This window comes from Heterocephalus glaber, unplaced genomic scaffold (assembly GCF_053883595.1).
Source record: "Heterocephalus glaber isolate CG9 unplaced genomic scaffold, H.glaber_assembly_v1.0 deba00000281, whole genome shotgun sequence".
NCBI classification, from domain to species: Eukaryota; Metazoa; Chordata; class Mammalia; order Rodentia; family Bathyergidae; genus Heterocephalus; species Heterocephalus glaber.
The window spans coordinates 12,797,845-12,812,991 of NW_028258139.1; the positions used below are offsets into that span (position 1 = coordinate 12,797,845).

The following is a 15,147-nucleotide window of genomic DNA, read 5'->3' on the forward strand; positions in this document are numbered from 1 at the left end:
TTATCCTTCTTTATGGGAGAGTAGTAATCTATTGTATTAAAAAAAATACCTCTTGGGGCCAGGGATTTAGCTCAGTGGTTCTGCTGCCTGCCTTGCAAGTGCAAGGTCTCAAGTTTGATCCCAAGTACCCCCCCCCAAAACAAAACAAAACACATCTTCTTTTATCCATTTGTTGGCTGATGGGCATTTGGGCTGTTTCTAAGATTTAGCTACTACAAATTGTGGCACTATAAACATGGATGTGCACATATTGCTGTGGTTTGATGTTTTTAATTCTTTTGGGAAGATACCTAGAAGAGGAATAGCTGGGTTGAATGGAACCTCCAATTTTAGTTTTTTGAGGAATCTCCACACTGATTTCCAGTAGTTGCACCAGTCTACACTCCCACCAGCAGTGGAGAAGAGTTCTTTTTCCCTCACAGCCTCTCCAGTATTTGTTACTGGTTGATTTCTTGGTAACAGCCATTTTTTTTCTGGAGTGAGATGAAACCTCAATGTTGTTTTATTTTGCATCTCTTGAAAGGCCAGTGATGTTGAACATTTAAAAAATATATTTACTTGCCATTTCTTCATCTGAGAAGTATATATTATTTGCTTCCTCTTCTTCATCTGAGAAGTATCTATTCATTTCAGATGCCCATTTTTGGATTGGGTCTTTAAACTTGAGGGATCTGATTTTTTAGTTCTTTATATGTTCCAGATATTAGTCCTTTGTCTGAGGAACAGCTGGCAAAAACTTTTTACCACACTGTGGGTTGTCTCTTCTCCCTGTTGGTGGTTTCTTTTGCTGTACAAAAGCTTTTTTTGGTACCGGGAATTAAACTCAGGACCCTGCACTTGCCAGGCAGGTGTGCTGCCACTGAGCTACGTCCCCAGCCCTGCAAAAGCTTTTTAATAAGATGAGATCCCAATTGTTGATTCTTCGTGATATTTCCTGTGTGATTGGGGTTTTATTCATAAAGTCATTGCCTATACCAATGTCTACGAGAGTTCTACCTAGTCTATCAGCTAGCAGATTTAGTGTTTCTGTTTTAATATTTAGGTCTTTAATCCATTTTGATTTTAGTTTCATGCATGGTGAAAGATATAGGTCTAGTTTTCATCTTCGGCATGTGAAAAGCCAGCTTTTCCAGCACCGTTTATTAAAGGGGCTATCTTTCTTCCAAGGTAGTTGGCTCCTTTTCTCAAAGATATGGTGGATGATTATGTTTGGAGTTGTTTCTGCATCTTCTAATCTGTTGCATTCATCCTTGGGTCTGTTTTTTTTTTGTTTTGTTTTTTTTTTTGCCATTATCACGCTGTTTTTATCACAGTAGCTTTGTAGTATAATTTCAAGTCAAGAATTGTGATGCCGGCCCGGGGATTTAGCTCAGTGGTTCTGGCGCCTGCCGAGCAAGCACAAAGTCCAGAGTTCGATCCATAGTACCAAAAAAAAAAAAAAAAAAAAAAAAAAAAAAGAATTGTGATGCCCCTTGCCTCACCTTTGTTGCCCAGAATTGCTTTTGCTATTCTAGGTATCTTCTGGTTTCAAATGAATTTTAGGATTGTTTTTTCTAATTCTGTGAGATACATTATTGGTATTTTGATTGGGATTGCATTAAATCTGTATAACCATTTTGGAAGAATGGCCATTTTTCACTACATTGGTTCTTCCTACCCAAGAACAAGGGATATCTTTCCATTTTTTGATATCCTCTTTGAGCTCCCTTTTCAGAGTACTGTAGTTTCAATGTAAAGTTCTTTTACTTTTTTCATTAGGTGGATTCCTAGGTATTTCTTTTTTTTTTTCTTTTCTTTTTTTTGTGGATGCTATTGTAAAAGGTGCTATTTCTCTCTCAGTGAGTTTGTTATTTGTGTACAGGAATGTTGTTGATTTTTGACTGCTGACTTTGTATCCTGCTACACTACTGAATTTGGTTTTTGAATCTAGAAGTCTCTTGGTGGAGCTTTGGGGTCCTCTATGTACAGTATCATGTCATTTGCAAATAATGATAATTTAACTTCTTCCTTTCCTATCCTTATTCTTTTTATTGTTTTTCTCTTGTCCAATTGCTCTGGCTAATGTTTCCAGAACTATATTGAATAAGAGTAGTGATAATGGAAGTCCTTGTCTTGTTCCTCTTCAGTTTTTGACTGTTTAGTATGATACTGGCTGTTGGTTTTCATAGGGAAAAGTTTTAGAGAACTTAATAGATTGAACATTAAGGTAGTTGTAGAAGCAAAATAAGTAATGTGTTCTTTTAAGATTTGCTTTTCCTATAACTCCTTGTTTAAAGTGATGGTTATCTGACTCTTTAACCAGTAACTTCATTAACCTAACAAAGTTACAATGCCAGGGTGAATTTACAATGTACATGGCCTATCTTGTATCTGTGACTTGTAAATGGGAACTGGAATTGTATTTACACATCAAAGACCATTAGGGATGAGATAATGGCTAAAAAGGATACAAAAAGGGAAACGCTGTACAAAGAGGGTGAGGATAATAACCAGACCTGTTTCTGGTGTTCCTGCCCACCCCCGAGAAGAAGTTTTATTATTTTATCCGAATTTTGTGTCTCTGTGTATTTCTTTCCGAGATTTCTGCAACATTTGGTGCATTGGCTGGGAATTGGGAATGAAATAGTCCTTTTGGGCACTGGCCTGAACCCCAGCAGAGAGAGCGGCTCTCTGTCTCCTCCGGAGGGAAGGGACACCCCTGGGACTAATTTCCTAGGCTCCCCAACAGGAAACAGAGACCCGCTCATTGGCTGAGGATCGCCCGAACCCAAAACGGAGACAACAGGGAGGACTGCTGCTCTTGATGTCTCGTCTGTCTCTTTCCTTTGCTGGGTGAGAAACCCCAGGGAAACCCCCTAGTTGTTAACTTTCGGTTTTGGATTTGTATTTTGTAACTTTGGGCAAATAGAGCGCAGGGGCCTGATCACCCCTTGTGCTTTGCCATTTGGGGAGGTAGCTTCTTTCATTTGTTTTGGTTACGGTTAGGGGGGTCACCGGGAGGGAACGTGATTACTTCTGAATAAATGTGTGAGAGTTCTGGTTAGGAGAGTGTGAGAAAAGAGCTGTGGAACCAGACAGGGAGGAAGCGCTTGCGCTTAGAGTCCTCCCCAAGTCATAGAATTTGTGTGTGGTCATGTTTAACAAAGGCATAATGGTGAGCTTAGGCGACAGCCCACCTTAGCCTGAACAGACCTTAAAATGACCGAGAAGCCCGTAGCCAGGCAGGCAAGCGAGTGATCCCCCACCTTTGTTTGTCTTGCATCTCCAAACAAGGGTACCCATACACACCAACACTCTGATTGGCTGATCGTGAGGACAGAAACATCTTCTCCTACTGTTTAGGAATGCATGCTTAAGAATTTTAAGAAAGGTTTTACTGGAAATTATGGTATTAAGATGAAACCCCAAAACTTAGAGCCTTTTGTGAGTTAGAACGGCCCAAGCTTTGTCTAGCTTGGCCAACTGAGAGATCCCTAGATGAGGGTCTCATCTGGTCTGTCTGTCTAATAGTCACCGCCCCTGGACAGGAACATCCAGATCAATTTTCCTATATTGATTTATGTCTCAAATTGTGCCACAGAATGCCTCCTTGGCTTCATATGTGCGCCCCGGAAGCAAAAAGCAATATCCTGGTCCTCTGTCCGAAAGGGGACGATACTGAAAAGTAATCAGTCCTCTCAGATCCAGACTGAGATAATTTAGACTTTCTCCCTCCTTTTGAGTTGCTAAATTCACAGGTTTGGAGGAGGTGGGGACAAAAGCATGAAAACTGCTTGGCTTCAGAGCACCATGCTGTGGTCAGACTCAGAGAGGATCAAATAGGGCTTACACTCAAATTTTAAAAATTAGAAAGAAAAAATAAGTAATGGATTAAAAACAGCTAAAAAAGCTCTGAAGGACATAAAACAAAGCCAGAGAAAGTAAGAAATTTTACAAGGGTTACAAATTTTAGCTAATTGATAAATGTATCAGTGTTTCAGTTTAAAAAGTTACAAATTTTAGCTAATTGATAAATGTATCTGTGTTTCAGTTTAAAAAGTTACAAATTTAGTTAATTGATAAATGTATCTGTTTCAGTTTGAAAAGTTACAAATTTTAGTTAATTGATAAATGTATCTGTGTTTCAGTTTGAGTTGATGTTTAATTGGTGTGCTTAAAGTATTTCTTGTATATTGCAAATTCTTCAATTGTAATTATAAGGTTAACTTGCTCTTTTCTGTACTTTGTTGATTAAAAAAAAAACAAACCTCAAGGTTACTTCCGTTCTATTGGCAGCCAACAAAATTTAAAGTGTAACAATCTGAGAACGAAAAAAGGGACACTTTAAAATTTTTTTTTTTTGGTACCAGGGATCGAACTCGGGTCCTTGCGCTTACGCAGCAGGCAGCGAAACTACTGAGCTAAATCCCCGGCCTGACACTTTAAAATTTTAACAGCTAAAGACAAGTTTGTGATAAAAGGTCTATAGTGAGATAAAAAATATATATTTAAAAGCTATAAGTAAAAGAGGTACAATTTTGAATGTTTGTCTTGTTAAAAAGATAAAAAAAATACAAGACCAAAAGGCCTAAGTATGTCAAAGATGCGCGAAAGTAATTTATCAAAAAATATGTATGTTTCACAAGGACCCGAGTTTGATCCCCGGTACTAAAAATATATATATATATATATATATATATATATATGTATGTTTGTTGGTTTCAAGTTTGTTATAAAGTTTAAATATACTTACATTAGTTGTCATCAAAGGGTTAAGTTCTAAATATGTTACTATAATATGTGTACATTGGTCATCTTCAAAGGGTTTAAGAGCCAACAGGTTACAATATGACCTCCTTTATAGTTAGAAAAAAGACTGTTGGAAAAAGGCACGAATATGTCAGACCAAGGTGCAGTATTTGAGATTTGACTTTGAAAAGACAAAGGAGGCTAGGTCCAGAGAAAAGGAAAGCCATTTATTCTTTGCCAAGACCCCTCCAAAATGCTTCAATTATTCCATTTTTGTTACCTAATTGGGAGGACTGTAAAGAACTTTGTAAAACTTTGTTAACCTCTAAAAATGCAGAGTTTTGGGAGAAATTAAAAAGATCATCCGCCGCCTGCCTCGCAAGCGGAAGGACCCGAGTTCGATCCCCGGTACCAAAAAAAAGATCAATGTTCCTAGAATGCCAGCAGGCACACAAAATCCAGACACTTGACATGAACAGCAATTTCCAGTGAATGAGCGGCCCAATTGGAACCCCAACACCCCTGGAGGCCAGGACAGCTTAAGCAATTATCAGACAGCCCTCCAGACAGGGATTCGAGCCACCAGTAAAAGGGCTACAAATATGATTAAAGTGCTAGAAACACAGAAGGAGCCCGATGAGAGCCCCAAGAGATTTTATAAGTAGCTCTGTAAAGCTTACAGAATATATACACCTTTTGATCCTACTGTTCCTGATAACCATCAGTTAGTTAATCAATACGACTTTGTGACCCAGTCAGCTCAAGATATTAGAAAGTTCAAAAACAAGAAACTTGGGAGGGTATGAATATAACACAGTTGCTACAACTGGCTAAAAAAGTGTATGTGAAAAGACAGTGAGAGAGAAGAAACGGGCTAAGAGGAAAGATGAATGAGATAAGAGACAGCTGAGGGAGTTTCTTGGGGCAACAGGCTTCTGCAGAATTTGGATTCCTGGTTTTTCATAGATCACTAAACCTCTTTATAAAGCTCTAAAGGAAAAAATCATTTACTTTGGGCTATAGAAAAAAAAAAGGCTTTTAAGAGACTAAAACTGACCTTAGCAGCCGCCCCTGCTTTAGGCATACCAGATGTAAAATGGCCTTTTGTTCTTTATGTGACCGAGAAGAACCATGTGGCCCTTGGAGTGTTGACCCAAGAAGTAGGCCCATGGAATCAACCAGTGGCATGTTTGTCTAAGAATTTAGATCCAGTAGGAAAAGGATGGCCTCCTTGTCTTTGGGCCTTAGCAGCTTCAGTTCTGTTGATCCAAGAAACAGACAAGCTGACTTTAGGTCAGGAACTGACTGTGCAGGTTCCACACGTGGTCCTAGAACTACTGAACACAAGGGAACATCGTTGACTCTCAAATAATCGGGTTTCTCAGTATCAAGCCCTTCTGTGTGAGAACCCCCGCTTACGGTTTATTCCTGTAAAAGCTTTAAATCCTGCTACCTTCTTGCCCATGGAGACAGGCCCTCCCAATCATGACTGCTTGAGTGTCACCCATGAGCTCTTTTCCAGCCGCCCTGACCTACAAATGACACCTTTGTCCGATGCTGACCTTGTTCTGTTCACAGATGGGGGCAGCTTCGTGGAAGATGGGGTTTGTCATGCTGGATATGCGGTAACCATGAAGGATGAGGTGGTCCTAGCCAGGGCTCCTTCCTTGGTCAGTGCAATGTGCTAAACTCTGGGCACTCATACAGGCACTCCAATGAGCAAAGGGTACAAAGGTAAATATATATATATACATGGACTTTCACTATGCATTTGCTACATTACACATCATTGCCATGATTTACCGAAAGCAAGGTCTTTTCATGGCAGAAGGGAAGCTAATTAAAAATAAACAGGAAATTATACAATTGCTAGAGGCAGTGTGGGAACCTAGCAAAGTCGCAGTAATATATTGTTCAGGACATCAGAAAGGCAAAGACTTTGTTGCACAAGGTAACAATAAAGCTGATGCTAAAAGCCAAGAAAGACAACGCACTCAAAACCCTGCTCTCACCACTTCAGAGGCTGGTGAGTCAATGCACAGCTGAAGAATGGAAGCACCAACAAGGATGACATGGGTTATTGTGTTGTGCCAGATCACCACTGCCTTAAATTTCTTTGTTTTCGAACTGCGGGTGTTTAGGCCTAGCAATGAAAAGTTTGATGAACAATATGTGACTTTTAAAATGGTAAAATGGGAACTGGAAGGCTATCCATTTACAATATTCTTTGATAAAACATTATGGGGGACCTGGGGTAACTTCTGACTGTGGGGGGCTATTCTAATGAAAAATTACATTGCAAAGAAAAAACACAAGTTTGGATCAACAGCCACTGGTAATTGTAACAACTGTAAACAAAGTCAATGTAATCCTATATCTATGTATATGCCAGCCCCTTGGGATCTTATTTGGCTATAAGAAGTAATATATTTCATTAGGACAAGAAATTTCAAAAGATCTTGAGGAAATTTGAGACACACTTCAAGCTTTAGAAACCTAACTAGATTCACTGGCCAATGTCATTACAGCATAGGCGTGCTCTCGATTTGCTCACAGCCCAGAAAGGAGGGACTTGTTTATTTCTTGGTAAAGAGAGTTGTTAATATGCTAATAAATCTGGTGTAGTACAAGAATCACTAGACAAACTAAAAGATCAGATCAAGACTCTTGATGAGAAATTTGATATAGGAGAGCTGTCCTATGGGATTAATTTTACCTGGGCAGGATGAAAAAAACTTGGATAGGACCTCTTCTGAGTCCCCTTCTTGTTATAATATTAATATTAATGTTTGGTCCTTGTGTCATCCAATGGATTTCAAAATTTATACAGTAGTGCAGTGCTGTAGCTCCAGACTACCAAATGCTAGTGTTAAGAAATGTAGATAAACTGGAGAGAACTTATAATGGATAGAAGAATTATCCCAAAGTAAACAGAGGGAGGAATGATAGGGAAAAGTTTTAGATAACTTAATAGATTGAATATTAAGGTAGTTGTAGAAGCAAAATAAGTAATGTGTTAGGATTTGCTTTTCCCATAACTCCTTGTTTAAGGTGATGGTTATCTGACTCTTTAACCAGTAACTTCATTAACCTAACAAAGTTACAATGCCAGGGTGAATTTACAATGTATATATGCCTCTCTTGTGTCTGTGACTTGTAAATAGGAATTGGAATTATATTTACACATCAAAGACCACTAGGGATGAGACAATGGCTAAAAAGGATATAAAAAGGGAAACATTGAACAAAGGGGGAGCGGATACTAACCAGACCTGTTTCTGGTGTTCCTGCCCACCCCCAAGAAGAAGTTTTATTATTTTATCTGAATTCCGTGTCTCTGTGTACTTCTTTCCGAGATTTCTGCAAGTTTGTCATAGATGGCTTTTATCAGATTGATGTAAATACCATCTATTCCAATTTTCTGTAGGATTTTTATCATGAATGGTGTTGGGCTTTGTCAAATTCTTTTTCTACATTTATTGAGATGATCATATGGTTTTTGTCCTTGGCTCTGCTAATATGGTGTATTATATTTATTGATTTACATATGTTGAAGCATCCCTGCATTCCTGGGATGAATCCTACTGTGGGACTGCATAACTCTGTAATCATAAAACTCCCCTAGCCCCAACTGTGATTGAATGTGAGTAAATAGATAAAGATGCTTGTTAGTTCCGGGACACTAGGTAAGATCTGTATCAGCCATAATTATTCAACTCTTTGTTCGAAAACTGATGTTCCGGACACTGCTATCTATAGAACAATCTACAAAACATCTGCTGACCATCAGTACATGTCAGGCTAATTAACATACAAATGTAAGACCACTAACCTTTGTTCCCTCTTCTGTAAATTTTGCCTGTTAACTTCCCTGCAACCCCCTATAAAAAGAGCCTCCCCTTTTTATGTACAAAAGCTTTGTTTCCATTTTTTTCCCTTCTATTTTCACTTTTTTTTCTTGTCCCTTCCTTCCTTTCTCCCTCCCTCCTCCCTTGTTCCCCTTCCGGTTTCCCAATATCTATTATACATTTTGGACCTTATTTCCACTTTCGGTTTCCTCACACCAGAGAAACAACGGGATATTTAAACCTGTGTCTGATTTTCTTTTCTTTTTTTTTTTTTGGTACCGGGGATCGAACTTGGGTCGTTGCACTTGCAAGGCAGGTGGCGGAACCACTGAACTAAATCCCCAGCCCCGATTTATTTCACTTAAGAGTTGGGCCGGGGATTTAGCTGAGTGGTTCCGCCCCAGTACCAAAAAAAAAAGTAAAATATATACTAATTTAAAAATTGAAAGAAAAAAAAAAGCCTCAGCATCACGTGGACAACATCAAAGTCTCAGGACATGGTCAAAATACAGACAAATCTTTTGTCAGAATGTAACATGGATAAGAGGCCATTCGTTTTTCATTCTGGCAATAGTCCAAACCCCCAGTAGAGTCTATATTTCCATCTGAAACCTGGTGAGCCTGGCCTCAGGGAGGAGGATAGCGTAAAGAGGTGCTGAACAACCAAGAGGGTCTGCACCAAAGGGCGCGCCTGCTCCGGGTTTCCCCTTCGCTGCTGCGGGCCACAGAGTCCCTTTCGCGGACAGTCTGTGTCCTTAAGCGCCACAGCGGAAAAAAGGAAGGAGGTGTGCCCCGAGGAGCGGGGTCCTGACCCGAGGAGTTTGAGGCGGGACGCCAGGGAGTCCCTCCACTGCCCGTGCATCCTCACCATTTTGCTCAGGGCCTTGGCCCGGCCTGCCAGATACAGGACCCGGAGGAGTGGACCCTAGCAGGGAACTTTGCTTCCTCGCTCAGCAGGGGACCTCTGAGAGGCCCTAAACCGCTCCAGCCTCCCGAGGCGCGGCCCGCACCGCTCTCTTCACTCCCTACCATTGCCGCAGCGCCCCGCGGAGGAACTCTGGCGTGCCTTATTAAGGTTGTCGGGGCGGGCCAGCGAATACAAACGACTGGTGATGCGACACCAAACAAATAGCGTGGTGTTCCCACGCCTACGTTTCCCAGGTGGTAGGGCGGCTTCGACTACATTTCCCAGCAGCTACGCGTTTTCCCCCTCCGTTTCCCAGAAGCTCACAGGCGGCACCAGCTTAGGCCTAGAACTCCATTTCCCAGAGTGTCGCGGGCAGGCCCCGGGCAGGCCCCGCCCCTCCCTGCCCCTCCACCTGGCTAGCGCTTGGCAAGAAAACTCGCCGCGCCGGAAGCACCTATTCTGGCGGGTGGGGCCTGCTTCAGGTGAGACAGCGCGGCACAGCAAGGGGATCCTGGGGACGTGGCACATCGAGACAAGAAGCCTTGTGAGGGCCGGGATCGGAGCCGTGGGTGGGCGCCCGGCTGCAGGGTCTCTGTGGGTCTCGATTGCTGGGTCCCTGCAGCCCAGGGGGCGGAATGTCGGGCAAGACTCCTCCGGTCGGGTTGGCTATGGGGGCCTGAGGCTGGGGCAGAGCAGATTTCCAGGATTCTCGAGGGTGGTGGCACCCAAGGCCGTCTAGCCAGCGGCGCGACCTACCTTGGAGGAATCAGGATCGCGACGGCCCTCGGGCACAGGTCAGGGCGGATGGGCATCGGGCTACAAACTTGGGCACCACCCCTTGCCTGTTCGTAGCATGTGGGCTTTGGCTGGAAGCAGCCTCCACATCTCCTCGGGAAGCCCCATCCGAAAGGTTGTCTGCCTCTCCTCTGGTCTCCCTTCTGGAGAAAGTACCTTTTTCCGTCTGGTGGGGTAGTGGGTCTGGACCAGCCGCTCTGGTTTGGACAGTAGTCTCCAGGGCCCTGTGGCGACCTAGACAGAGAAACAGATGGGAGGCTAGGTGACTAAATCCAGGTAGGTCTGTCTGCCTACCTGTGGCCTATTCCCCCTTGCCTCAAGGGAATGTGGTACTGGAGGATGGAACCCTTAGAGTCTCAACTTAACACTATGTGACCCTCCAGGTGCAGCCAACATGGGTGAGCCCCAGGGGCACATGAGGATCCTAGTGACAGGGGGCTCTGGACTAGTGGGCCAAGCCATCCAGAAGGTGGTTGCAGACGGGGCTGGCCTGCCGGGAGAGGAGTGGGTGTTTGTCTCCTCCAAAGATGCAGACCTCACGTGAGTTGAGACTATCCCCAGAACTCCCCCAAATCTCCCCATCCAGTGCCCTCTCCAGGCTGTAGAGCTCCAGGCTCCCTGAGTCTGTCGGTAGCCACAAGTCTCTTGCCAGTTAGCAGGCCTGGCCTGGGTGTGCTGACTGTGCTTTAGGTAAACATTTTCCTGTCCTTTCTCAGAAGTCCACACCCTCCCTTCTGCTAGGCCCTGAATTTAGCCACTTGTCCTTTGGCTGTCTCTCCTGCCATGTCCCCACCCAGCTCCTGCACCCACTATCCCAGTCCCTACTGCTTGTTCCTCAGGCCTGGCTGGGGCCCCTGACAGCCTGGCTCCCCACCCAGGGATGCAACACAGACCAAAGCCCTGTTCCAGAAAGTCCAGCCCACTCATGTCATCCATCTCGCTGCAATGGTGGGGGGCCTGTTCCGGAATATTAAATACAATTTGGACTTCTGGGTAAGTTAGGGGACGAAAAGCTGTGGGTCCAGGAGCTGGGAACTTCTTGGTATACTTTCCACTGTCACAGACTCATGTACTTACCCCAGGAAGTCCCTAAAGATGGGCTTGGTGTAGTCTGGTGGGGGCAGCCCATGGGGGGGGGGCTTCCAGGGCCTCACACTTGGTGCTGTGGGCAGAGGGACATGCAGATGGGCCTGGAGACATTTGGTTCAACACAAAAGCTGTGGAGCTGACTTCCAGGATTGGTGAGCTTGAAGAACCCACATGTGCCACATGGCTTAGGGCTTGTTTCTGCCTCCAGAGCCCTCTGGGCTACCAGAGCCTCAGGCTTCTAGGATGGTTCTGGTCAAGCTCCCCTGAGCAAGGCCCACCACACACTCTGGGGTGTATGGTTATCTATGGTGCATGCCCTGGGAGGAGGGAGCATAATGTAAGTGTTCTGCCTCTGCTGACTGTGCCCTTGAGGATAGGCCCACCTGCCTCTGGGGAGTGGCCTTGGTCTGGCCAGCCTGTACCAGGCACTGGTGTCAGCAGAGGCTCCCACCAGGAGTCCTGTCACTCAAAGCCCTCCTTGTACGCATCAGCCTTTCCAGCATACTGCCTGGCCACCATCTCTATCCTCTCCCTTGTTCCAAGACCAGTCAGAAATTCCTGGCCATCTCATGTTGATTTAGGGAAGTGAACTGGAGTCCAGAGAGGTAGGACAGGCCATGGGTAGTAGAGCTGGGTGTGGATTCTCTGGGTTGGGGGGTGGGGAAGGGTCTCTTCTCCTATATAAGTGGAAGCCCCACCCAGAGCCAGATTGGGATCTCTGGGCTCCTTCTCCATTTTCTACCACCTGCCCTGGCCTCTGCAACCCCTGTGGGAGTGGCTCTACCCCCACCCCAGCTGGTAGGCAGAACCCTCCTACAGCCCTGGTGAAGGCAGTGGTTTCTGTAAGGTCATACTGGAAGGCCGTGTCTTGTTCTGGGAACAGGGAAAACAGCTACAGGTACTGCCCATGTCCAAGGGCCCAGGGTTTGTCCCCGCCTCTGTCCCTGGAGAACAGGCCTGCTATGATATGCCCCGGCTCCACCCCTGCAGAGGAAGAACGTACACATCAATGACAACGTCCTGCATTCCGCCTTTGAGGTGGGCGTCCGAAAGGTGGTCTCCTGCCTGTCCACCTGTATCTTCCCTGATAAGACAACCTATCCTATCGATGAGGCCATGGTGAGGGAATGAGACCTTCTGGGGGTGGGGCCTGGTTTGTGGTCAGAACTGGAAGTGAAGGCCTCCGTGTTTCTGCTTCCACAGATCCACAATGGGCCTCCTCACAGCAGCAATTTTGGGTACTCCTATGCCAAGAGGATGATTGACGTGCAAAACAGGTCCTTCTCCAGTGTCCTGCTCAGGCCCAGCTGGGAGAGGGGAAGAGGGTTCAAGCTCCTTTGGGTGGGGCAGGGTCAGCTGGGTGGGTGCTGGCCTTCTTGCCCCTTGTTTTTGCATCTGTCAGAGGGTAATGGTGGCGTAGCAGGCTCAAGACAGGTGAGAGCAGTAGATGCTGTCCCACTGCAGGGCCTACTTCCAGCAGCACGGCTGTACCTTCACCGCTGTCATCCCCACCAATGTCTTTGGCCCTCATGACAACTTCAACATCGAGGATGGCCATGTGCTGCCTGGCCTCATCCACAAGGTGCACCTGGCCAAGAGTGAGTGTGGCCACCCAGCACACACCCAGCCTGGGTCTCCACCTAACGGGTCCCAGCTTTCCTGGGAGGACCTGGCCTGGCTGGAGTCTTCTGACAACTGCCCCTCCCCTGAACCTCAGGCAGCGGCTCGGCCTTGATCGTGTGGGGTACTGGGAAGCCACGGAGGCAATTCATCTACTCGCTGGTGTGTACAGGGGGAACATAGCCCTTCCTGCAAAGGGCGGCCTATTGGGCTGTCAGGGAGGCTGCAGCATGAGGGAGGCTGAGTGCAGCTCAGTGGGAAAAGGGTTACCCAGGGGATAGACCTTGTCCAGGCTGAGCCCTGGCTGTGGTCTAACTGAGCAGAGACAGCAGTGTGGCCTCTGACCTGCCTGTCCCACATGTAGGACCTGGCCCGGCTCTTCATCTGGGTCCTGCGGGAGTACAGTGAGGTGGAGCCCATCATCCTCTCAGGTGCGCACCCTAACACTGTGGGGAGTCTCACCCTCACAGTGGGGTAGGACCCAGGTCTGTCCTGGAATACCTGTGGGGGGCTGGGCAGGAGGGGCTTGACTGGCTGCTGACCCATTATTCTCCACAGTGGGTGAGGAAGATGAAGTCTCCATCAAGGAGGCAGCCGAGGCTGTGGTGGAGGCCATGGGCTTCCATGGGGAAGTCACAGTATCCTTTGCCTTCAGAGATGGATGCTGCCCCTCCTCCATGTAGGACAACCGAGTAACAGCATTTTATCCCCTGGTGGTGCTCCCCCTGGCTGCTTGAAGGGGGGGGGGTGTCTGCCCAGGCAGAGAAAGACAGAGGTTCAAGGCTGGATGGGGGTGGGGATGTTCTCTCTGCTGTGGCCTTAACCCAGGCTTCCAGTTTGACATAACAAAGTCAGATGGGCAGTTTAAGAAGACAGCCAGCAACAGCAAACTTCGGACCTATCTGCCCAACTTCCAGTTCACACCCTTCAAGCAGGGTGAGCCCTATCCCTTCCCATAGGCCTCTTGTCTGCCCTGCTCCCTTGGCTTTGGATCCTATTACCTCTCCGTCTATCCCCATACTGTGGCCTCAGCTTCCCTCCTGTGAGGTGGGGGGTGCAGTGCTCCACAGACATGGTCACCAGATCCCCATCAGAGCCTGTACCATTTGGGAGGTGACTTCCCTGTGTCCCTGGGGCCTCTACCTGGCCTATCTCCTCCTGTCCCTCACCTGCCTACCGGCTTTCATCTGTTGCCCCACAGCTGTGAAGGAAACCTGCACTTGGTTCACCGACAACTATGAGCAGGCCCGGAAGTGAACCCATGAGGGGAGCAGGTGCTTAGCTAGCAAGCCCTGGCAGCCCCCGGCCTCAGACCTTTTCAGGGGCCAAGGACACTGCCCAGCAATCCAGCCCAAATCCCACCCCCTCAGCTGGGCGCTCCAGTCAGCTGGCCAGCAAGGCCCTTTTTCTGTCTGTCCTCAGGGAAACAAGGCCCAGGTGACCCAGCACCTCCCTCCCTGCCATCCCTGCCTTGGTCCACTCTGGTCCCACTGTCCTGAGTCTGGGACCCAATAAAGTGCATTTTCATAGGCCTGGCCTCAGTAGCTCTGTGCCCAGCTATTCACACCCAGCACTGCCTCCCTCACCTGACCAGCCCCAGGACCTACTGTCCCTCTGCTCAGTCCCTGACAGCTGCTGGGCCCAGAGGCTAGTGATGTGAGCAGCAGGAGCACAGGACAGGTATGGACTGTTAGTGGGCTGTGAAATGGGGCAGGGCATTTCTCCAGTGGTCCCAGGTAGACCCTGGCTAGAGCACAGCCCTTCCACACATGGGCACACACACCTGGGCTCTGCCTCAGCCCTGAGAACCTTGGGAAAGAGGCCAGGTCTGGATTTGGACATGCTCTGGGGACTGATGATTGGGTGACCTCCCTGAGGCTCCATCTTGACCTTGTGGTAGGTCAGCTCCAGCCACCAGAGGGGTGAGCACCGTTGGCCTCCCCAGTCTCAGTGGGAAACAGCAAAATCGAAGAGGCTGAGTGACAGTCCCCCAGACAGTCAAGGTAGCACAGGGATAGGGACTGAGGAGTGGTGGGCTGGGGTAGCTGAAGTGCCCTGGAGCAAGTGGCATTGAGCCCCTTGGCTTGTTTCACTGTGATTCTGGATCATCCACTCGTGGATCTCATGTACCTAGATTTCACTCACCAAAGACAAGTGGGT

General features: G+C 46.8%; 1 protein-coding gene across 5 annotated transcripts; it reads left to right on the forward strand.

Moving 5' to 3' along the window:
* Positions 1-9,797: 9,797 nt before the first annotated feature.
* Positions 9,798-14,518, forward strand: Gfus (GDP-L-fucose synthase). Of its 5 annotated transcripts, none has more exons than XM_004837820.3 (11): positions 9,798-9,965; positions 10,662-10,818; positions 11,157-11,271; positions 12,358-12,486; positions 12,571-12,644; positions 12,832-12,965; positions 13,085-13,149; positions 13,352-13,418; positions 13,546-13,625; positions 13,824-13,923; positions 14,189-14,518. In XM_004837820.3, the coding sequence occupies exons 2-11, from the start codon at positions 10,673-10,675 to the stop codon at positions 14,242-14,244; spliced, it is 966 nt and encodes a 321-aa protein (XP_004837877.1). In that variant the 5' UTR covers positions 9,798-9,965; positions 10,662-10,672; the 3' UTR covers positions 14,245-14,518. The 5 variants fall into 5 exon arrangements, with proteins under 5 accessions (XP_004837877.1, XP_004837878.1, XP_004837876.1 ...); XM_004837821.4 differs by having other exon boundaries at positions 9,883-10,027; XM_004837819.4 differs by lacking the exon at positions 9,798-9,965 and adding an exon at positions 9,981-10,277.
* Positions 14,519-15,147: the final 629 nt, after the last annotated feature.

Bases quoted from the DNA above. Each gene is read 5' to 3' on its own strand.
- Gfus (XM_004837820.3), top strand. From the start codon at position 10,673: ATGGGTGAGCCCCAGGGGCACATGAGGATCCTAGTGACAGGGGGCTCT. The intron at 12,487-12,570 runs GTGAGGGAATGA...CTGCTTCCACAG, and splicing joins ATCCTATCGATGAGGCCATG to ATCCACAATGGGCCTCCTCA. The intron at 12,645-12,831 runs GTCCTTCTCCAG...GTCCCACTGCAG, and splicing joins ATGATTGACGTGCAAAACAG to GGCCTACTTCCAGCAGCACG.